Source organism: Schistocerca serialis, chromosome 6 (genome assembly GCF_023864345.2).
Source record: "Schistocerca serialis cubense isolate TAMUIC-IGC-003099 chromosome 6, iqSchSeri2.2, whole genome shotgun sequence".
Taxonomy (NCBI): Eukaryota; Metazoa; Arthropoda; class Insecta; order Orthoptera; family Acrididae; genus Schistocerca; species Schistocerca serialis.
Genome location: NC_064643.1, coordinates 684648641 through 684673369, shown reverse-complemented (window position 1 = coordinate 684673369; position 24729 = coordinate 684648641). Strand labels below are relative to the sequence as shown.

The 24729-nt window shown below is 39.9% G+C and overlaps 1 protein-coding gene across 1 annotated transcript in view; it reads right to left on the bottom strand.

The window, feature by feature from the left end:
• The window catches only part of LOC126484386 (synaptic vesicle glycoprotein 2A-like), a 187428-nt gene that overhangs the window by 129550 nt on the left and 33149 nt on the right, over positions 1 to 24729 (bottom strand). The window contains exons 2-3 of the mRNA XM_050107880.1: positions 24483 to 24536; positions 8609 to 8770 (exon numbers count right to left, since the gene is read on the bottom strand). Of these exons, the coding sequence (XP_049963837.1) occupies positions 8609 to 8654 (46 nt within the window). The 5' untranslated portion in view covers positions 8655 to 8770; positions 24483 to 24536. The remainder of the gene's footprint in view (positions 1 to 8608; positions 8771 to 24482; positions 24537 to 24729) is intronic.

Sequence of the window (24729 nt, the reverse complement as noted above, 5' to 3'; positions counted from 1 at the left end):
AGTATGCCAGCATGGTCTGGGATCCATATCTTATAGGATTGAATGAGGGCATTGAAATAGTTCAAAGAATGGTAGCTTATTTTGTATTATTGGGAAGTAGGGGCGAGAGTGGCACGGTTATGATATGCAAATAGGGGTGACAATTATTAAAACAATGGCATTTTTCCTCATGGTATGATCTTCTCATGAAGTTTTAATCGTCAACTTTCTCCTCAGAGTGTGAAAATGTTTTTTTGGTGCCCACATACATAGGAAGGAATGATCACCATAATAAAATAAGAGAAATCAGAGCGTGCACAGGAAGATTTAAACATATGTTTTTCTCATGCATTGTTTTAGAGTAGAACAGTAGAGAAATAGCTTGAGGGCAGTTCTATGGATCCTCTGCCAAGCACTTAATTGAGAATTGCAGAGTGATCATACAATTTAGATACAGATGTAGATGGCCACTGTGGCTGAGTGGTTCTAGGCACTTCAGTCTGGGACCACGCTGCTGCTACAGTCACAGGTTCGAATCCTGCCTCAGGCGTGTTTGTGTGTGATGTCCTTAGGTTAGTTAGGTTTAAGTAGTTCTCAGTCTAGGGGACTGATGACCTCAGATGTTAAGTCCCATAGTCCTTAGAGTCATTTGAACCATTTGAACAGATGTAGATGAATAGCTCACAATTTCTGTTCCAAAATAGACAGTTTTGTATAAATCTTACCAACCACTATATTACAAAGTTGAGGAAGATAGCATTGACCTCTTACAAGTAACAAAAATAAGAATTAATGATTGCACTAAAACAAAACCTCATGTGTTAGTGATCAAGAACAGCAGTGATAAAAGAAGCAGCTCAGTTTGGTATGTTTCTACAAGTTATATGTGCCATATATTGAATTCACTATAAATGTCATCATGGGAAACATGTCAACTGAATGAAAATTACACACATATAGGAAAAGTATTTATATGATCCTAAGCTGACCATTTACCAGTTACAAAAGATTACTTATTTCTATTCCAGAATTAATCTGTAATACAGTAGGACTATATTAAGGAGAAATAATTATAATCCACATTTGAAAATTTACCTATCAGACCTTCTATTTCCATGGGTAGGTTGGCAAAAAGTTCTGATGATGCCTACATGACTTCTTTCTGTGTCAAATTCTCTTTCACAACAGTGTGGTGTACACTTTTCTTTCTGTTATTGTTTTTGTGAATTATCTGTATACTCTCAATCTCACATGTAATGTTGGCAATGAATTCCATCAATACTCAAATGGTTTTGTGACCAGGGTGTATGAGTTGCAGTGATAAAGTTTTAATTATTACCCAAAGCTTAAAGTTATGTAATGAAATTTTAGTTTGGTGAAATCCTGGTTCACAATGAAACAGACTACAGTACTTTAACATGCAGTTAGAAGAGCCAAAACAAATTGACACAGTCCACTGATGGAGTGGTCACAAGCTGCACCATTGTATTTTGCTCCCTCTAGTAGCACACTACGCTACTTTTGCATGGGAATTTCAATATGTACCAGGATTGTTGGCATGTTCCTGCAGACAAACCAAAAATTAAAGTATACCTGGATGGATAAAAAATCTACTCATCAAGTGGCACCAATAGAAAAAACGTATAAAATTTAGGGAATTGTGCAAGCTTTCAAAACCAGGTGGCTTCTTCTTGTGATCTGGGGTTCTGGGTGACTTTTCTGTAACCCTCCCCATTTTCCAAATGTCGCCATTCCTTTAACCATCATCCTTCTTCCTTCCCTTTCAACTCTTCTGCTAGAAGGAGCCACTGGCCTTGAAAGCTAGTACATTTCCTTAGCTTTTATATATGTTTTCTCCTGCTGCCACTTGGTGATTAGATTTTCTATCTGTGCAAGTATATTATACACTGATTGGAAAAAGACTCAGAACACCAAAAAATAATTAATGTAAAGTAGAGTAATGAAATTTCAAGAATATGTTTATCTAGGTAACACATTCAAGTTATTAACATTGCAAGATCACAGGTTAATGTAATGGCGAGATAAGTCATTGCAAATGTGAAACGCTGGTACATTAATGACTGGTATAACCAATAGAATGTTGAATACAAGCAAGCAAACATGTATGCATTGTATTGTACAGGTGCTGGATGTCAGTTTGTGTGATGGAGTTACACACCTGTTGCACTTGGTCTATCAATACAGGAACAGTTAATGCTTTTTGTGAATAACACTGGAGTTGTCGTCCAGTGATGTCAAGTACGTGGTCGATTGGAAACGGATCTGGTGATCGACAGGCCAAGGCAACATATTGACACTCTGTAGAGGTTTGGATTACAACAACAGCGTGTGGGTTAGAGTTCTCCTATTGGAAAACATCCCCTGGAGTGACATTCATGAATGGCAGTTCAGTGGGTCATATCACCAGTCCAATGAACAAATTTTCAGTCAGGCTGTGTGGGATAACCACGAGAGTGCTCCTGGTGTATGTCAAGGTAGTTTGATTGCAGGCCTTCAACTAACCTTCTTCTAACCAACACATGGTCATCACTGGCACTGTGGCAGAACCAACTTTCGCCAGAAAACACAACAGACCTCCACCCTGCCCTTCAATGAGCTCTCACTTGACACCACAGAAGTCGCAAATGGCAGTGGTTTGGGGTCAGTAGACTGCACACTACTGAGCATCTGGCTCAGAGCTGCCCTCGGGGTTGCCACAAGTTTCCCCAGGTGAAATTTCCTTATAGTTCCCTGTTTTCTAGACAAGTTTTACCATTTTTCCCTGACAAATTTCGAGATCTCAAGGGTAAGTAAAGACATAAGTTGACAAAAAAATGTAAGGACTTCTGTGTTTCTTCCCCTCATGAACAAAAATCTTAAGTACTAATGTCAACATCTTTTGTAATGAACTGATTTTAGATGGAGAAAGCAAGACAAATGGTACATGTGTTTTATTAAGACCACTGTTGTTATTTTATTTCAATAAAACAAAAGACATTCAGTGACAAAAATATGCGTTTCCTTGGAGTCAAGACAGATTTAAAATAACATCACTGATTACCTTCACTGATTTCAGACATAACCTCAGAAAAATGTAGGCCTCTTGAAAGAAGTGTATAAGGCAAGCCGAAAATAAGAGTACATAGTGTACAAACTGCCAGTGACTGTCACAATTCTCTCCTTCTTATCGCTCATATTTTCTAACATATAAATTATTTTCAAAGTGCTAAAATCTAGTAGACTAAATAACATGTCTATAAAATGATACACTTTACAATGTACTTGCAGTGAGAAAGTTGCACTTCCTGAATTCCATCACCCATGGCCTCTGGCCTGCCAAAGAGCACAGGAGCCCTGGGTCCATGGATAAACCACAAAAATCCACTGCATTACGCCACCTGTGGGCATATCGGTGGGACTAGGTCGGACGGGCAGGGCTTGCAAGTTAGTGGGAAACGATGGGCTTCAGATCGGCAGGCCTGATCCATTAGAGATACCCACAGAAATGGCCTGTGGTTTTGGCCCATTGTGGAAGTCCACTCATGTAGCCAGCTATTCACAAGTAACTGACACTGTATTGATGAAATGAGATGATGGTAATCAATCCGTGCAACAGATAATTGGCAAATACTCTGAGAATCAATACTAATGAAGATGGGTGGCAACTCACCATAAAGATGATGGCTGAGCCACAGGCAGACATGTAGAAAAGACAATCACACTGTCACAATTAAATTTTCGCCCATAGCCTTTGCCAGAAAATGGGAACACACACGCATTCACACAACACTCAGACACAACTCATGCATACATGACAACTGTGTCCAGCCACTGCATCAACAGTCTCTGAGAATAAGATCAAAACAAACCACCCCTTATGCCTCCCGTCAGCAGCTGCTAGGCTAGTGGCAGGAAGTGGTGGCAGCACTGACTGCAAACTGAGGGGAGTGGTAGGAAGGCGAGAAGCAGTAAGAATGAGGGAGTAGGAAAGAGGTGCACATATTAAGCTGCACCCAGCCAGTGATGATGCATGAAGTCTCAGTAAACAAACCATTTCATCTACTGAGACAAAAACAAGGTTTTTCTAGTGTTTCTTTTTTTACAAATTTCCCTGATGTTTCCCTGATATGTTTGAAATTCCCTGATATTCCCTGATTTCCAGAACTTGTGGCAACTCTGTGCCTTGAAGTAACCAATTTGGAACAATTCGTTGTGTCATTGTGGTGCCACCTGCTGCTCAAATTGCTGTTGTACATGCAGTATGGGGCACCAACGCCATATGCCTAACATGATGGTCTTCCTTCTCGGTAGTGCCATGTGGCCATCTGGAGCCCAGTCTTGGGATCATTCTTTCTTGCGACACCCTGCCAGCTATCATGTACAGTGGCTACATTCCTGCCAAGTCTTTCTGCAATATCACAGAAGGAACAACCTTGTTCAGACTTAGCAAGGGTTGATAATGCCATCTTTGTCACCTTAAAGGCATTGTTGACTAGCATCAACTTACCATATCAACACTCAAAGGTAATTAACTCTCATGACTATTATAGCAAGTATTTAAAGAAAAACTCATTTGCATCCTCATAGTGGCACTACTAGCACCACTCATATGTGGCTGGCATGAAATTTGAATAGACATCTTCTTTCAGATTTAGAAACACACCTACCAACTTTTGTTTATATTGCACAACACCTTCTTGGTGTTGCGATTTTTTTTCTAATCAGTGTATTATCAAAAACTGTTTTGTTTTTTTTTGTTGGTATACAAAAATCATGTATCTTTATTTTTTGAGATGATAATTAAAATGTTATGACTGTTTTTCATATGTATCTAACTCCAACATGTGATTTCAACAACTTTATTTCACACTGAATAACTTTTGCCTAAGTGAGGAGATACCTCAAAATATTATCCTACATGACATCAGTGTAGAAAAATATGCCAAAGATGTTTTCTTAGGTCTAGGAAGATCAGCTGCACAGAACAGATTATGTCTTGAAAAGAGGTTATAAGATGAACGTCAACAAAAGTAAAACAAAGAGAAATGAAAATCTTCAAACTGAATCAGATGAATACGATGATGATGATGATGATGATGATGATGATATTAGAAAGCAGGCGACATGTTTTGCTATTTGGGTAGCATAAAAACTGACAGGATATAAACTGCATGCCGAAAATATCAATAAAAGCATTTCTGAGAAAGAGAAATTTGTTACCACTGAATGTAAATTTAAGTGTTACAAATTCTTCACTGAATATACTTGTGTGAAGTATAGTCTTATACAGAAGTGAAACATGGGTGATACACAGTTCAGATAAGAAGAGAATAGAAGCTTTTGAAATGTGGTGCTACAGAATGGACAGATAGGAAATTTATGGCACAACGTGAATCAAAGAAAAGATTGGTTAATAGGGCACATCCTGAGGCATCAAGGAATCATCTGTTTTGTACTACAAGATGTGTGTGAGATGGAGATGGAGATGGAGGAGGGGGAGGGTGGGGCTTAAACATTGTAGATGGAAACCAATGCCTAAGTACAGTAAGCAGGTAAAAATGGATTTAGGGTTGCAGTAGTTGTGTAGGGAGGAAGAGGCTTGCACAAAATAAACTAATGTGTAGAGCTGCATCAAATAAATCGTATGAGTTAAGATACAACAACAACATGTTATCTTACTGATATTTAAGTCCATCATTTTAGCAGTTATTCATGTTGTGAAAGTAGCTGAACCTAAATGTTTTAGCAGGTCTAGTACATGATTTTTCCAGTTTCAGCTTTCACCAGTATGCATGTCCAAGAAAATATAACTACATACCTTGTTTATTATTTTTTGTTAGTAGATTACATTACTTGGAGGGGGGGGGGGGTAATTACTTACATAAAAAAACTAGATGATCTAGTGCTCATAAGAAACTTCCTGGCAGATTAAAACTGTCTGAAGGATCAAGACTTGAAATGGAGACTTTTACCTTTCGCAGGCAAGTGCTCTACCGACTGAGCTACCCAAACATGGCTCACAACCTGTACTCATAACATTACTTCTGCCAGTACCTCATCTTCACTTTCCAAGTTTCACAAAAGCTCTCCTGCAAGAATGTTTTACACATAAACATACAACAACCGTTATGTTTAGTGACAGCAAATTGAAATGTGGGAGTTGAGATCTGTGCTTCTTTGTTAATGTACGTACTGCATTATTTCACATCCTCATGCTTTCCCATTATGATGTCATCAGCATAACATAATTAAAAGAAAAGCAAGTCCCTAGAAAACTTTTCATAATTATCTTTCAGTTCTGTAATCTCTCCATCTCCCTCCCTCCTCCCCCCCCCCCCCCTTCCTCTTCCTTCCCATCCACACAAATACACATTCATTCATTAAATTTCACAGATCCCGTTATGAAGGTGAACCTTAATTGGTGTGGAATGACTCAAGTTATAACAAAAGACAAGGGAATCATAGGAAGCTAATTTGTATGTGTCATTAACAATAAACTGTCTCTATATTGCTTAATGCTATTCACCTACATGATAGTTAATTTAATCAAGTAAATAATTTAAGAGTAAAGAAGACCACTCACTGAATAGCATTGAGTCATTAACAGGCACACACAGAAGAGAAAGAAAACATATAACTTTTGATTTTGAAAATAAATTCTTTCTCAAGCTAGAGGGGAAACACACACACACACACACACACACACACACAGTCAGATGCCTTTCCCCCCTAGATGGTGCTAGCTGGATGCACAATGCACGAATTTCAGTTCAGCATGTGGACTGATGGGTAAGGACTGTACTAAGCAGGATATATAGAGGGGGAGAGAGGCTAGAGGCAGGAAGAGAGGTTGGGGTTGAGTAGCTAGTGGCTGAGGAGGAGGCAGCCAGTTTGCTGGCTGGGAATGCAGGTGCCGGAGCTGGTGGAGTGTGGTGCATGCTGAAGGTGCTGTGGAGATGTGAATTGGGAGGAGGTGACAGTACAGAGGAAGGGAAAGGTGTTGGGTGGAGGGTGTGGGACAGTAGTTTAATGGATAGCAGAGAGGAAGGGGAAGCTGTTGGGTGGAGGGTGTGGGGACAGTGGTCAAATGGAGATTGAGCCCAGTAGGCTTACAGGAGCAAAGAATGTGTTGCAAGGATAACTCCAATGTTTACAGCTCAGAAAATCTGAGGGTAGAGAGATGGATCCAGATGGCCCAAATTGTGAACCAGCCACTGATATCTGGCATTTTGTGCTTAGGTGCATGTTGTGCCACTTGGTGACTAACTTCGTTCTTGGCCACAGTTTGCAGTGGTTATTCATTCCGATGGACAGCTGGTTGGTTGTCATACCAATAAAAAAAAGCTGTTCGGTGATTGCAGCAGAATTGGTATATGACTTGGCTGCTTTCACAGGTGGCCTTGTCTCTGAGGGGTAGGATAAACCTGTGGCAGGTCTGGAGTAGGAAGTGCTGGGTGAGTGGACTGGGCAGATCTTGCACCTGGACTGGAATTTTGTATAGATTGTACCTTCCACTCCCTCCTACAGTGGTATTCCATTAGCCACCCAACATATATAACTTCCTGGACTACCACTATGCCACTCCCACACCCAACTCTACACCACAGGGACCTTACCCCAGCGGAAAACCCAGGTGCAAGACAAGCCCAGTACACCCATCCAGCACTTCCTCCCATAGTCCTGTCACAGGCTGATCATACCCCGTCAGAGGTTACACCACCTGTGAAAGCAGCCATGACATATACCATTCTGCTGCAATCACTGCACGGGTTTTTATGTCAGTATGACAACAATCCAGCTGTCCAGCAGAATGACTGGCCACCACTAAACTGTGGCTAAGAACAAAAGTTAACCATGCAGCAGTGCAACACGCTCAATTTCAGTGGCTAATTCACAACCCAGGCTTTATGGATCCTCCCTTCCACCACCAGCTTTTCTGAACTACTTGTATGCTTGTAACACATCCTTTGCTCCTGTAACACTTCTGGCCTTAATCCACATTAACCCACTGTCCCCATACACTTCACCCACCAGTTTCCCCTTCCTTTGACGTGTCACCCTTTTTCAGTCCCTGTGTTCACATCACCTCAATTTGCGCACTGCACCTCTCTGGCTCTGGTACCTGTGCATCACATGCCTAGCCTGTGCAACTGTCCCCACTCCCTCCCACATTCCTATCCCACAGACCTGCTACCTCCCTCAGAGCCACCAGCTACCCATCCACAACCCCTTTTTCTGCCTCAACTCTCTCTGTTCCTCTATCCACCCCATCTGATACTCTACTCAACAACAGATGTATTCTGAAAGCTTAGCTGTTTTCTCTCTCTTTTGTGTGTGCCTGTCGATGGTTCGACACTTCTCGCTATTTGATGAATGGTCTACTCGTTAATTATTTATGTTCTACTAGAACTTTAAAGCTATATTTAATCAAGCTAATTAGAAAGCAAGCATTGACTCTGAAAAAAGTATTTTTAAAAGGAAATATTTACTATGGTGAGAATACTTACATTAAATAGGAATGGGAACTGACTGGTCTACAGTTAAGTAACTATGTCACATGCATAAAAAAATATTGAAAGAAAGAAATTAATGACTACAGTATTTTAACAAATGCTAATCAGTAACTTACCTGCAAATGAAATAGAGTTTAGCAAACCCTTGTCAGACAGCTTCATTTCAAGATCACATTGTGCTGCTGGTAGAAGATATGACGATGAAGAAGCATCAAACTGATGTGACAGGGAAGACACCAGAGATGTGACAAGTATTAGGTAATTGTATAAGCCAAACCCTAAAAAAAAAACACAACTGAAATTGAGAATTAGTTTGCTATTAGGATGGTAAATTTATGTGTATATTGTATGTAAAGTAATATGAAAACTTACAGAGGAAATTCTGAGTCACAGACAGGCACAAAAAAGGACTGTAGTACAGGTGGGCCGTTGACCTTCTTCTAACATAGAAAACACACACACATTCACACAAGCACAACTCACACACACATAATTACTGTCTCGGGCCACTGAGGCCAGACAGCGAGCAACTGTGCATGATGGCAGAAGCAATCTGGTTGGTGGGGTGATCCAGCCCGGATTTTCCATTGTTTCATTTTGTATGTAAAATAAGCCTGATATAAAAATATAAGCTCATAAACAGCAATGTAACATTTATATTTTCCACTACAACTCATAGTTGTAGCATCAGATTTTGTATATACCAATGTAAACATTGTCCAGACTTATGTTTGAGGAATAAATTACCCGTGTTCTACAACAAAAAATTCATTATCTTGTTTTTAGTGACTGACATCATTTCTAAATCATACTATGCTGCATTTTACTGGAGCTGATATTCTGATAACTTAAGTGGCTCCCATCATACGAGTGATGAACACTATGTAGCTGTCTCTGCCCAGCACACAGTACTTTAATTCAACAACTGATCCTCCCTTCTGTATAATTCATCAAATAGAACCATATATTGAAAAGATCAGGGATGTGGATTACTACACGCATGCTAAAAACTCATTGATAACAGCAGTATTAGGGAAAGGATAGACTACTACTCACTAAAAGTGGAGATTTTGAGTGGCATACAGTGTGGCGGAGTGGTGTTAAAAACATCACTAGCACTGAGTGAAGCAAGCTGAAAATTAATGTACACCTACCTCAGTACAGCATTTGTTCACCATCCATTGCTCTGCATTCATAGGTACTATGTAGATGATGTTAAAAGCAGCGTTGAAGAAAACCATCGCTCATACTTCCGACTGCATAGTCCGCGTAACTCAGGTAACAAAATAAACCCATAAATCTCTAGTAATAATGGGCAAAAGTGGATGCTTCCTTCCTTCATGGAAAATGTCTGCTTCCTAAGACTAATGTTCTTTATTGTCTTTTAGGTATGGTGTCAACAAGCCCACATTTACATCAATAGCACATCTACTACTAGTTCATGCAGCTTATATCACACGCAAGACAGCCAGAAATGTACTAAGCCCAGCATGAAAGTATTAAAAGATTAATACAGTCAGTACTCTGCTATGAAATTAGTTGCACACTTGGTCCTTTTTCGGTGGATTCTTCAAAGGAAGATGCTCGCCAAAGAATGTTCTGTAAATGCATACTGAACAAGCCACACAGAATTCTTCACAAAGGCAGATAGTTTCACACGCGGTTTTCTCTACAACAAACACTCCAAAATCTCCCAAACTTCACATAACTGTCTGTAAATACATCTGCTTGCACAAAAATATAAACCGTATGCAAAATTCTTCATTTTACAAATAACTTTTTTGGACAATTCTAACATGACCTTCTCGTCTGGCAGCTAGTCCACGACTGCCTGAATGCCATTGCTTTCAGTGCATATGACTCATTCCAATGCATGGGAAAGACTTTACTCTGATTGGTTGATCAAAATGAACAGCCAATCAGACCAATATTTCAAGATTATATACGTGCCTAAACTGTTCTGACCCAATCACTACATCAGATTCATCAGATTCATTGGTGACACTTTGACAAGCAAATTATTACTATAATGTTTGTTAATTGAAACCAAACAAAAATTAATCTTGAGGTAACTTTAGGAAAACATTGCTCTGCAAATAATTATTCTGGCTGCCTTCTTACAAAAACAAGTATGCTTGGACATACATCATCAGCAATGTGGGTACAAATATCTTTCCCGTGCTATGATTGCGTAATGCATTACATGAAATTAATCTTGAAATTTAACGTATGTCACACATACACACTCTCACTCACTCTCATTTATTCCCACAAGGACATAAGATACAAATAATAATTTTGTCTGAATTTTGTATCACAAAAATGAAAATTAAAATTTTAATATGAAAATCTCAATTAATTAATTCTGCACACTGAGAGTTCTGTTTAGGTTTTCAAATAATACCAAAAGATAAACTATTATAATTCCAATCTGAAGTGTTGGTCAAGTACTTTTTTAATGGGTTTTTTATATATTTGACACTATTATAGGTAGCAGTATCAAATTTTGACACAAAGTTCATCTGAATAACAAAAGTTCAGGTACCAAATTTGGAATAAAACAGATAATATTTAATGTAGTTATTTAGTTTCTCACGTGAGGTGAATAAATGATTCTAGTACACGCCCCAGTGAGCATTCTCATGGTCTGCTTTAGCGACAGGTGTGGCTATGACATTACGGCAGGCCACAAGTCGGCTGCTGCCAAATGCTACTATACTGCAGGCTTCCAAAACAGCTTGCCATAACGTAACAAAACTTACTGCAAAAATCTGCAGTCACATTTAGCTGTGACGCTACAGCACGCACAATGAAAGACTGCTAAACAAGTAAGCTTTTGACCAAAAGGCCTTCTTTTGAATTAGACAACATACACATACATTCATGCAAACACAGCTCTCACACACATGACCACTGTCTCTGGCACATGACCACTGTCTCTGGCTGCCAGGCCCTGCTCATGTTTGTGAGAGCTGTGTTAGCATTCCACGTGGGAAAAATTATATATAAAAACAAAGATGAGGTGACTTACCGAACGAAAGCGCTGGCAGGTCGATAGACACACAAACAAACACAAACATACACACAAAATTCAAGCTTTCGCAACAAACTGTTGCCTCATCAGGAAAGAGGGAAGGAGAGGGGAAGACGAAAGGAAGTGGGTTTTAAGGGAGAGGGTAAGGAGTCATTCCAATCCCGGGAGCGGAAAGACTTACCTTAGGGGGAAAAAAGGACCGGTATACACTCGCACACACGCACATATCCATCCACACATACAGACACAAGCAGAAATATGTCCTGTGCTGTGAAAACGAGACAGTGGGAAACATCCACAAGAGATTGAAAAAGGTGTATGGAGATGTTGCTGTCGATGGCAGTACAGTTAGTCAGTTGACAAGCAGGTTATGTAATGAAAGCGGGCATGGCAATATTGAGGATTGCCCTCACAGCAGCAGGCCTCGTACTGCACACACTCCAGAAAATGTGCAGAGAGTTAACGAATTGGTGACTGCTGACAGACGCATCACAGTGTACGAATTGTCATGCTACATTGGGATAGGGGAAGGAAATGTTTGCAGAATACTGAAAGTGTTGGCATTAAAGAAGGTCTGTGCCAGGTGGATGTTGACAGTGGCTCACAAAGAAACAAGAAAAACGGTATCAGTGAACTTTTGGAACAATATGAGAATGGTGGAGATGAATTTCTTGGAAGAATTGTGACAGGTGATGAAACATGGCTCCATCATTTTTCACCAGAGACAAAGAGGCAATCAATGGAGTGACATCATGCAAATTCACCCAAGGACAAAAAAAAAAAAAAATCAAAACCACACCTTCTGCTGGAAAAGTTATGGCTACAGTGTTTTTCGATTCCGAAGGACCCTTGCTTGTGGACATCATGCCAAGTGGAACCACCATAAATTCTGATGCATATGTGATGACACTGAAGAAACTTCAAGCTCAACTGAGTCATGTTCGACCACATCGGCAAAAGCAGTATGTTTTGCTGTTGCACAACAATGCATGGCCACATGTCAGTCGAAGAACCATGGAAGCGATCACAAAACTCGGATGGACAACACTGAAACACCCGTCTTACAGTCCTGACCTGGCTCCATGTGGCTATCATCTCTTTTGGAAACTGAAAGACTCTCTTCGTGGGACAAGGTTTGAAGATGATGACTCCTTTGTGCACGCTGTCGAACAGTGGCTCCAACAGGTTGGTCCAGAATTTTTCTGTGCAGGTATACAGATGCTGTTTCCAAGGTGGAGTAAGGCAGTTGAGAGGGATGGAAATTATGTGGAGAAATGAATATATTGTTCCTAAAGAATGTATCTACACACTGTAAAACTCTCGAACATGTAGAATAAAAGATGGATTTAAAAAAAAATAGTGTGCATTTATTTTGGAGTGACCCTCGTAAATTTAAGAAAGCAAATTGGAACAACCTACATGAAATGGAATCCAGTGTCAATACAATATGAGGCATTATAGATCTAAGGGTTCATGCATTACAAGAACTAATACAAAAAGCGTAACTTGAATGTATCCCTAAAATTTCTATTATGTTCGATACTGCTGTGCCTGTGTTATTCCGAATTACAATGCAATGTTTCTTTGGAAATGCAAGCATGTCCAAAGGAACACTGTATCATAATTCAGAATAACACAAGCACTGTAATATTGTATTTATCCACTGAAACTGGGCGAGCAACATTCAAGTAAAATGTCTCCCCTGTATGGAAATGTACATAATGGATGTACAAGTACAGTTTGTAGACATGTGGTTTACAAAATATGGACATTTGGGTCTGGCCATGAGTCGTGCTCAGATAGCCAGATGGTGAGGCAACTGATAAGTGGGAAACCCAGGTTTGAGTCCCGGTCCAGCACAAATATTCATTGTCCTCATTCCATTATACAGCTTTTGGTTGTTCACATTTGCAACTGTGAATACATTTCATGTATTCTATCATGTTGTTAAAGAACATGCCATAGTCACTGGAGTTGACAGACATTAGATGACAAACAAGGCAAGCCAGAAGGGACTGTCAGAGGGTCCACACTGCAGCCATCAAGCCACCTCACTGGCATAATAGAGGGACCTTAAGACACAATATCAAGAACCGCTCCATCAAAACAAACAGGTGCAATGGGAAAACTACCTGAGAAATCATTTGAAGGCAGATGTGTGGAGAAAACTATATTAAAATATTGTCAGAGAAAATAAAAATCCCAGTCATTTTATCCACAATGAAAATTGAAGATGGCCTGAGGATCCATAGATGGAGACAGTTAGTAGAATACCTGCTTGGCAAACTCCTCCCAGACAATGATCAAGAGGATAACAAAGTCTACAGGCAACATAGATATGTGCTGAACAATAAATACAATGGTTCTTTGATAACCACACCATTTGCTGAAGAAGAAGTAGAACTAGCCAAAACGAACTTGAAAAGTGGGAAAGCTCCAGGATCAGATAAAATCCACGCTGAAGTTCTCAAACAAATAAAAGCACAGATTAGATTAGATTAGATTAGATTAGATTAATACTAGTTCCATGGATCATGAATACGATATTTCGTAATGATGTGGAACGAGTCGAATTTTCCAATACATGACATAATTAGGTTAATTTAACAACATACTTAAGTTAATATAACAACTTTATTTTTTTGTGTTTTTTTATTTTTATTTTTTATTTTTTTTATTTTTTTAATATTTTTTTTTCTTAATTTATATCTAAAAATTCCTCTATGGAGTAGAAGGAGTTGTCATTCAGAAATTCTTTTAATTGATCTTAAATACTTGTTGGTTATCTGTCAGACTTTTGATACTATTTGGTAAGTGACCAAAGACTTTAGTGCCAGTATAATTCACCCCTTTCTGTGCCAAAGTTAGATTTAATCTTGAATAGTGAAGATCGTCCTTTCTCCTAGTATTGTAGTTATGCACACTGCTATTACTTTTGAATTAGGTTTGGTTGTTAATAACAAATTTCATAAGAGAGTATATATACTGAGAAGCTACTGTGAATATCCCTAGATCCTTAAATAAATGTCTGCAGGATGATCTTGGGTGGACTCCAGCTATTATTCTGATTACACGCTTTTGTGCAATAAATACTTTATTCCTCAGTGATGAATTCCCCCAAAATATGATTCCATATGAAAGCAATGAGTGAAAATAGGCGTAGTAAGCTAATTTACTAAGATGTTTATCACCAAAATTTGCAATGACCCTTATTGCGTAAGTAGCTGAACTCAAATGTTTCAGCAGATCATCAATGTGTTTCTTCCAATTTAATCTCTCATCAATGGACATACCTAAAAATTTGGAATATTCTACCTTAGCTATATGCTTCTGATTAAGGTCTATATTTATTAATGGCGTCATACCATTCACTGTACGGAACTGTATGTACTGTGTCTTATCAAAATTCAGTGAGAGTCCGTTTACAAGGAACCACTTAGTAATTTTCTGAAAGACAGTATTGACAATTTCATCAGTTAATTCTTGTTTCTCAGGTGTGATTACTATACTTGTATCATCAGCAAAGAGAACTAACTTTGTCTCTTCATGAATATAGAATGGCAAGTCATTAATATATAATAAGTACACCAAAGGACCCAAGACTGACCCTTGTGGAACCCCATTCTTGATAGTTCCCCAGTTTGAGGAATGTGCTAATCTTTGCATGTTACGAGAACTACTTATTTCAACTTTCTGCACTCTTCCAGTTAGGTACGAATTAAACCATTTGTGCACTGTCCCACTCATGCCACAATACTTGAGCTTGTCTAGCAGAATTTCATGATTTACACAATCAAAAGCCTTTGAGAGATAACAAAAAATCCCAATGGGAGGTGTTCGGTTATTCAGATCATTTAAAATCTGACTGGTGAAAGCATATATGGCATTTTCTGTTGAAAAACCTTTCTGGAAACCAAACTGACATTTTGTTAGTACTTCATTTTTACAGATATGTGAAGCTACTCTTGAATACATTACTTTCTCAAAAATTTTGGATAAAGCTGATAGAAGGGAGATTGGACGGTAATTGTTGACATCAGATCTATCCCCCTTTTTATGCAAAGGTGTAACAATAGCATATTTCAGTCTATCAGGGAAAATGCCCTGTTCCAGAGAGCTATTACACAGGTGGATACACAATACATTCAGACAATTATAAATAAGGCAAGCAACTTTACACACAAAATTGCCTGTGCCTCAAAAGCAATCTACAATGCTGCAAGAGTTTCAGTTCACTGACTTCGGTGTGCATGGAACAACAAATCCTGCAAATGCACAGAGAGGTGTGCTCCTTAGACTCGAGGGCCTTCAGCACTATGCCAACGGATGCCTCACTAGTGATCCTCAGAGTCTACCCACAATACATTACTGCAAGATGTTGTGTAGCCTTCTCCTGGTTATGTAAAGGGTACTTGATGAAAGTCCAAGAATTCTTAGACCAAGGGGTAACTACCAAGTTCCAACTTCTGAACTCAAAAGTGTGCACATTGCAGAATGACTGGAACAACAGCGAAACAGGTCGTAGAGTCTATCAATATTCACCTGCATTCGAGAATGCCTAGTGCTTGGCCACCTAAACCCTAGTAAGGGCCTGATACATTATATAATATAACATGGGCCATATCCAGTTTACCTTTATAGGTTTAACAAGAAAGAAAATCAATGGAATGAAAAACCAGTCCAAGTGGCAAATTTTTTATTTTTCATTCGATGACTAGTTTTGGGCTGAGACCCATTTACAGTTCAACACAACAAAGTTGAGAATGGCATTTCCAAAGATGTCAAATAAATTTGTAATTTGATATATTTGGAAATGCCACTTTCGACTTTGTTATATTGATTTGTAAATGGGTCTCAGCCCAAAACTAGTCATCGAATTAAAACTAAAATATTTGCAACTTGGACTGGTTTTTCATTGTATTGATTAACAGAAGTTGCTGACCCAGTAACTCCAGCACGCTGGAAGTTTGTAAAGAAAGAAAATGATGTCTGTCAGTGTTGTCATATCGGAACACTTGACCACATTATCTTTAACTGTGATGCCTATAATGGAATAGGGAACCAACAGAGACTAACTAAACACTATATGAGCTTATAAGAAACAACAAATGGTGCACAATAGTAGACAATGTTGCTAATTAATTTTCCAGCATAAAAAATGCCAGGGTACAACAATTACAGAACTCCTTCCGTTGTGCACAACATCAACACTGTAGCATCAGTGTGAATAATGAAGCATTAATGCTTGCATCTAGTAGTGTGGAAGACTTGAATACTAGTGCTGCATCTTGGAATGTGCATGTGCAGCCAAGATAGCAGTGACACATGGTGCAGAACCCACAGTACCACATGTCTCACTTAAGCACAGCTTCCAGATCCACCTCAACAATGGAGACAAGGAGATGATCATCGAATCATCGAAGGGACACACACACACACACACACACACACACACACACACACACACACACACACACACACACACACACACACAAATAATAATAATAATAACAATAATAATAAAAACTAAAAGGTGATGTGCTCTGATGCCATTTCAGCCCATATTCACATTTGTATATAAGTGCACCAATATTGGCACTGATACGTAATACGTTCATGGATACATAAATAAATATTTCATTTTTCTTAACTATTAATTAGTAATTACTATTATCAACATTACCATTATTTTATTATAATATCATTTTTATTAGTAGTAGTGCTATTATTATCCCTGTTTTTATGTTGACACATAACTTTGTAATCAATCAGAACATCTTTTTTGAGTGGTCAGTCTTCTGACTGGTTTGAGGTAGCCTGCCACGACTTCCTCTCCTGCACCAACCTTTCCATCTCAGAGTAGCACTTCCAACCTCTGTCCTAATTATTTGCTAGATGTATTCCAATCCCTGTCTTCCTCTACAGTTTTTACGCTCTACAGCACCCTCTAGTACCAAGGAAGTTATTCCCTGATGTTCTAACAGATATCCTATCGTCATGTACCTTCTTTGTGTCAGTGTTTTCCATATGTTCCTAACCCCACTGACTCTGTGGAGAATCTCCTCATTTCGTACCTTATCAGTCCACACAATTTTCAACATTCTTCTGTAGCACCACATCTGAAGGGCTTCAAATCTCTTCTGTTCCAGTTTTCCCACAGTCCATGTCTCACTACCATACAATGCTGTGCTTCAAACATAGATTCACAGAAATTCCTTCCTCAAATTAAGACATTTGTTGATACTAGTAGACTTATATTGGCCAGGAATGCCCTTTCCACCAGTGCTAGTCTGTGTTTTATGTCCTGCTTGCTCTGTCTGTCATTGGTTATTTTGCTGCCTAGGTAGCTGAATTCCTTAACTTCATCTACTTTGTGATCCCCAATTCTGATGTTAAGTTTCTCACTGTTCTCATTTCTGCCACTTCTCATTACTTTCGTTTTTCTTCGATTTATTCTCAATTCATATTTTGTACTCATTAGACTGTACATTCTATTCAACACATCCTGTAATTCTTCTTCACTTTCACCAAGGACAGTAATGCCATCAACAAATCTTATCATTGACATCTTTTCATTCTGAATTTTAATCCCACTCTTGAACCTTTGTTTAATTTCCCTCATTGCTTCATTGATGTATTGATTGAACAGTAGGGATGAAAGACTACATCCCCGCCCTACACCCTATTTAATCTGAGCACTTCATTATTGGTCTTCCAGTCTTGTTGTTCCATATTGGTTCTTTCATATATTGTATATTACATGCTTTTCCCTATAGCTTACCCCTATTTTTTTCAATTTTTCACAGAATATCGAATGTCTTGCACCATTTTACACTGTTGAGTGCTGTTTCCAGGTTGACAAGCCCACTGAACATGTCTTGATTTTTTCTTCAGTCTTGCTTCTATTATCAGCTGCAACATCGGAACTGCCTCTCCAGTGTCTTGACCTATCCTAAAACCAAACTGGTTGTAATTTAACACCCCTCAATTTCCTTTTCCATTCTTCTATATATTACTCTTGTCAACAACTCAGATGCATGGGCTGTTAGGCTGACTGTACAATAATCCTTGCATTTATCAACTATAACTGGCCAAATTCTATATATTACAGACTTTGGCCAATTATGGACCACTACAACCTAAGACAAAGGTACAACCTTTTTCTTTTTATCTTCCCAGAAATTCTTCCTGCATTGGCTAATGACCAGCCTCTGCTCATTTGACATCACCCTCCTATGTTGTGAATTCCATTGTTGGACAGGACATTTCACAGGACTGATCAGCAGCCTGAAACTTTCCCTGTTCTGTATGGTGTCTTCTGTAACATTTAGTTTTCCCAAGATCTTTCTTGTCTCTTTCAGCTGCAGTAGAAGTAGAAGTTTATTGAAGCTTCCTGGCAGATTAAAACTGTGTGCCCGACCGAGACTCGAACTCGGGACCTGTATTACTGGCCTTGTATTACATCAGTTTAGGATGAGTTTATATCTAATTTCCATATAGCAGAGATGCTGAGTCACAGATAGGCACAACAAAAAGACTATCACAAATAAAGCTTTCGGCCAGTAAGGCGTTCGTCAAAAAAACACACACACACACACACACACACACACACACACACACACACACACACGCACACGCACACGCACACAAACACAAACACAAATGCAAATCACACACACGCTGCAGTCTCAGGCAACTGAAGCTACACTGCGAGCAGCGGCACCAGTGCATGATGGGAGTGGCGAATGGGTGGGAGTAAGGAGGAGGCTGGGATGGGGAGGGTGAGGGATAGTAGGGTAAGGGTGGCAGACAGTGCAGTGCTGCTGGGGAACACACAGGGACGAGTTGGAGAGAGGGTAAGGCAGCTATGTACAGTCAGAAGATTAGACTGAAGGCAGGGGAGAGGTGGGAAGGGGGGGGGAGGGGTTTTGGAAAAGGATGAAGTAAAAAGACTGGGTGTGATGGCGGAATGAGGACTGTGTAGTGCTGGAACAGGAACATAGAAAGGGCTGGATGGGTGATGACAATGACTAATGAAGGTTGAGGTCAGGAGGGTTACTGGAATATAGGATATATTGCAGGGAAAGTTCCCACATGCACAATTAAAAAAAGCTGGTATTGGTGAAAAGGATCAATATGACACAGGCTGTGAAGCAGTCACTGAAATGAAGGATGTCATGTTTTTCAGCATGCTCAGCAACAGGGTGATCAATTTGTTTCTTGGCCACAGTTTGTCGGTGGCCATAGATGTGGACAGACAGCTTGTTCGTTGTCCTGCCCACATAGAATGCAGCACAGTGGTTGCAACTTAGATGGTAGATCATGTGACTTGTTTCACGAATAGCCCTGCCTTTAATGGAAAAGTGATGTTTGTGACCGGACTGGAGTAGGTAGTGGTGGGAGGATGTATGGGACAGGTCTTGCATCTAGGTCTATTACAGGAGTATGAGCCATGAGGTAAGGAGTTGGGAGCAGGGGTTGAGTAGGGATGGATGAGTATATTGTTCAGGTTCTGTTGAAGGCATAATACCACTGTGGGAGGGGTGGGAAGGATAGTGGACAGGGTATTTCCCATTTCAGGGCATGACAAGAGGTAGTGAAATCCATGGCAGAGAATGTAATTCAGTTGGTCCATTTCTGGGTGGTCCTGAATTATGAGGGGAAGGCTCCTCTGTGGCCAGACAGTGGGACTTTGGGAGGTGGTGGGAGACTTAAAAAATAGGGCACAGGAGATTTGTTTTTGTACAAGGTCTGTGAACGCTTCAGTGAGACCCTCAGTATATCTCGAGAGGGACCGCTTGTCATTGCAGATGCGATGATCAATGGTGGCTAGGCTGTATGGAAGGGGCTTCTCGGTATGGAACAGGTGGCAACTGTCGAAGTGTAGGTATTGCTGGTGGTTAGTAAGTTTGATACGGATGGAGGTACTGACGTAGCCATCTTTGAGGTGGAGGTCAACTTCTAGGAAGGTGTTTTGTTGGGTTGTGTAGGACCAGGTGAAGCAAATGGGGGAGAAGTAGTTGAGGTTCTGGAGGAATGTGGACAGGATATCCTCACCCTCAATCCAGATAGCAAAGATGTCGTCAATGAATTTGAACCCAGTGGGGTGTTTAGGACTCTGGGTGTTTAGGAAGGATTCCTGTAGATGGCCAATGACTAGGTTGGCATATGATGGTGCCATGTGGGTGCCCATAGCTCCACCCCAGATTTGTTTGTAGGTAATGCTTTCAAAGGAGAAGTACTTGTGGGTGAGGGTATAGTTAGTCATGGTGATTAAGAAGGAGGTTGTTGCTAGTGTTCAGTAGTGGTAAGGCCATGGACATCAGGAATGTTAGTGTAAAGGAAGGTGTCATCAATAGTGATGAGCATTGCACCATGTGGTAAAGGGACTGGAAGTGTGGAGAGTCAGTGGAAGAAATGGTTGGTATCTTTCATATAGGAGGGTAGATTCCGGGTAATAGGTTAATGCTGTTGGTTTACGAGAACAGAGATTCTCACAGTGGGGGCACAGTAACTTGCCACAATGGGGCATCCTGGATGGTTTGGTTTATGGACTTTAGGAAGCATGTAAGCATGTAGAAGATAGGAGTGTAGGGAGTGGTAGGGGTGAGGAGAGAGATGGACTCCAGGGAAAGGTTCTGGGATGGGTCTAAGGGTTTGAGGGGAGACTGGAGATCCTGCTGGATTTCTGGAATGAGTTCACTGTGGCAAGACTTGTAGGTGGCTGTATGTGACAGTCAGCAGAGCCCTTCTGCCAGATAACCCTTGCAGTTCAAAACAATAGTGGTGGAGCCTTTGTGCACAGGTAGGATTGAAAGGTAGGCATCAGTTTTTAGATGGTGGACCGCAGTTCTTATTGTGGATGTAAGGTTAGTTTGCATGTTGAGGGATTTGGGGAATGATGGTGAGGCAAGGTTCGCGTTAAGAAATTCTAGAAAGTTAACGGGGCTTGTTTTGAGGGCTGAGGGTGGATCACAGTTGGATGGAGGAGTGAACTGAGTTAGACAGGGTTCAATATTGGTCTTTGGTTGAGTTGGAGTGGTAGGGTTGGTGGCAAAAAAGCGTTTTCACTGTTGGGACCGGGAGAAGGAGAGAAGGTCTTTAACAAGTCTTGGATGATGTAATTTGGGAGTGGGGCAAAAGGTGAGGCCTTTGGAAAGGACTGGTATTTCTGTGGAGCTAAGGCTTCTGGAGGAAAGGTTCATGACTGTGTTTCAGGTCTGTTCAGGCTCTGGACTCTGTGTGGTGGTGGGAGGGAGTTTTGGAAAGTTTGGTACGTGTAGTAGGTCTGCGAGATATGGTTTGTCCTCTATGGGGAGACATGGGGGAGGTTTGGAGGTTGTTGTAGCAGTGGTGGACAATGGTAGGAGAAGGAAGTGAGCAGGGTGGAGAGTTTTTTAAGATGGCTATGTGCATGTTACTCTAATTTCTGGATGGTAAGAGTTTCGATGTGTGCTATGGGTTTCAGGAATTTGGGACTGCTTGGCAGGGGAATTTTTTGGATCAAGAGAACGTACTGCAAGGAGGTTTGGGCTTGGTAGATATGGCTTTGCAGGACTATGTTGGTGAGAGCTAAGGATTGACAGAATCTGAACAGGTGGAGGTCATTGCAGAAGAACGGGTGGCAGCCGGAGATGGATAATTTGGTATTAAGGCCATTTGGGGGGGATTCTATGAGACAGGCAACAACACAGGAACAGTAAATGGGGCTGGAAGGAGCAAGGATTAGGGGTTTTTTGAATGAAGAGAAACAAAATACATGACATTCTTAAACTAACCTTAACTCCTGAACAAATCATAATACAAAAGTCAGTAGTGCCAGCATTATGTAAGGGCCATAAAAAAACCACAAAGTTTCATAATGTTGCCTTGAATTAACTTATCAAAGTACACTGAGCTACGGAATACCAGTTAATGAGTAAATATGCAAAAATAGTATTGAAAAAATCATTAACAATAACTCAAACCTCACTGAAAAAGTTTTCATTAAAGATGTTAATTGGCCTTTATAACTAGAACAGAGTCCATAACCAGCAAGGATCCAAAACTTGCAGCAAAAACTTCCGTAAAAAATTTGATGTAACCTATAAACCGAGAACAGAGTCCACACTATCAAGTGCCCAAAGCTTGCTGCACAAGCTGATATTGAAATCTTCACTTAAACCATATGGCTAAAATGAAATGCCCAATACCAGGAAACCAAAACTCGCTACAGAAACTGATATCAGTGTTTTCACTTGATCAATGTAGCTAGAATGAAGACCACAATACCAAGAAACCAAACTCCAAAAGTTAGATGAATGGGCCACAATTTTTGTCTCATTGTAATCCATGGCATGACCAGTGGAAATACAATGTTGGGAGATGGCAGAATTACAAGGCTGAAGAAGGTGAGTATGCCGCTGATGTTCTACAATGTCTAACTTTTGGAGTTCTATTATTAATGAATCCATGGAAATACAGCTGTCTGACAATGAGTCTCTTATTAATCGTGATGGCGGTTACCAGTTGAATCTGGAATGGAATCCACTTGTCAAAAAACTTTGTGTCCTCCATAGCTGGCTTAGTTCTGTGATGGAACCAAGTGAAGACAATCAAATTGATATCAATGCAGCGAGTTTTCACCACAGAGGGCATGCGGTGCAGCAGAATAGAATGCACTCAAGTAGCGCATGGGCAACGCCAAGTGATCCACCACGCATGTGCTGGAGGGGCCTTAAATACCAGAGCTCAGGGAGTTTTCACCAGTATCACGTGAAGATGGCCAGAAGACTCTGCCCTGAAATATTGTGGCAGGAAGTTGCAAACATCCGGCAGTTCACTCAAAATTTTGTGGAACAAAAAGACTGCAGTTTTCTCTTTTTCATTACTGTCATCATTGAGTTAGACAGACATATATTGAGAAGTAGCTGATGGAATAATTCAGTGGTAGATGAATAGTTATACATACACTTTTCTGTATTTCTCAACATTGGGTGCAAATTAGATATTTAAAATTTTACACACTATAAATACATATGCGACTGGAACTTTCACTGGTCATCATTTCCACAAAATCCATGCAAACATTGTAGACATTTATAAGCATACATATTCATAAAATGTACAGCATTCATCAATCTGAAGATTGTTTTGAACACCTCAGTTGTTAGACATGGTCCTGTTAAAGATAGTGCACCGCTGCCTTTCTCCACCCTGCAAACTGACTCACCCAGCCAGTTATGTGGGGAGGGTAGGGGGTAGGGGGTGGGGAGGACCTACAGTTCAAGATGGGCTTCAAGTGTCAGTGTGGCTTGGCCTTTTTCGCATCAACTAACATTGGCAGAGGTGCAAGAAGTGACAGGCGACAGATAAAAATCCTAGAACTATCTGGCAACCACATGAACTGACAACTTGCAACTGGTACCAAAATAAACTTTTAGTTTTGATGTGTAAGTTCAAATTTACCACAAGTTTCTGTTTTCACTCATTATCAAGGTACAGTCTTGTGAAATTAGGTTAATGTTTTCAAAACATCCCTTATATTAACAATCAAAAAAATAATAAGTTTTTGAAAGTATAATATAATTGGAGTGATAAAAAATCTGTTCACCAAGCGACTGTAGGACACAAACACATATAAAACTTCAGGAATTGGGCAAGCTTTTGGAGCCACTGATTTCAAAAGCTTGTACATTTCCTTAGCTTTATTTATATTTTCTTCTGTCACTGCTTATTGAGTAGATGTTTTTATCTATTCAATTATATTTTATTTATATTAGCTATACATACATATGCATTTTTGTTAATATCAAATTAATCCACAATTTTAACTGTTTCAGTTTCAAAAACTGGTACTGCTGTTCCACTGCAAAGTGAAAAAGCAAAATTGTCTTCTTCCTGCCTCTGGAGCTGTAGTTCTAAGATTGCAGCCGCTTGGTATTGCTGCTAGAGCAGCTGCTCCATCTCAAGCTTACCTGTTAAGGAGGCAGCTGTTTCAAAGTCTGCAGCATCCTTCAGCTCTACAGGAACTGAAAGGATAATCACACACATTTAATTACAGAGCTTCAGATTATAACAATTAGACTAAGCTATATTTGACAGCTATTACATTTTCAATTGCTTTTAATAACAATCAGGAATGACTCATAATTAAAGGCTCCGAAAGATATATTAAAACATTTGTCAAAAATGTATTACAAAATATAAATTATCAGGAATCAT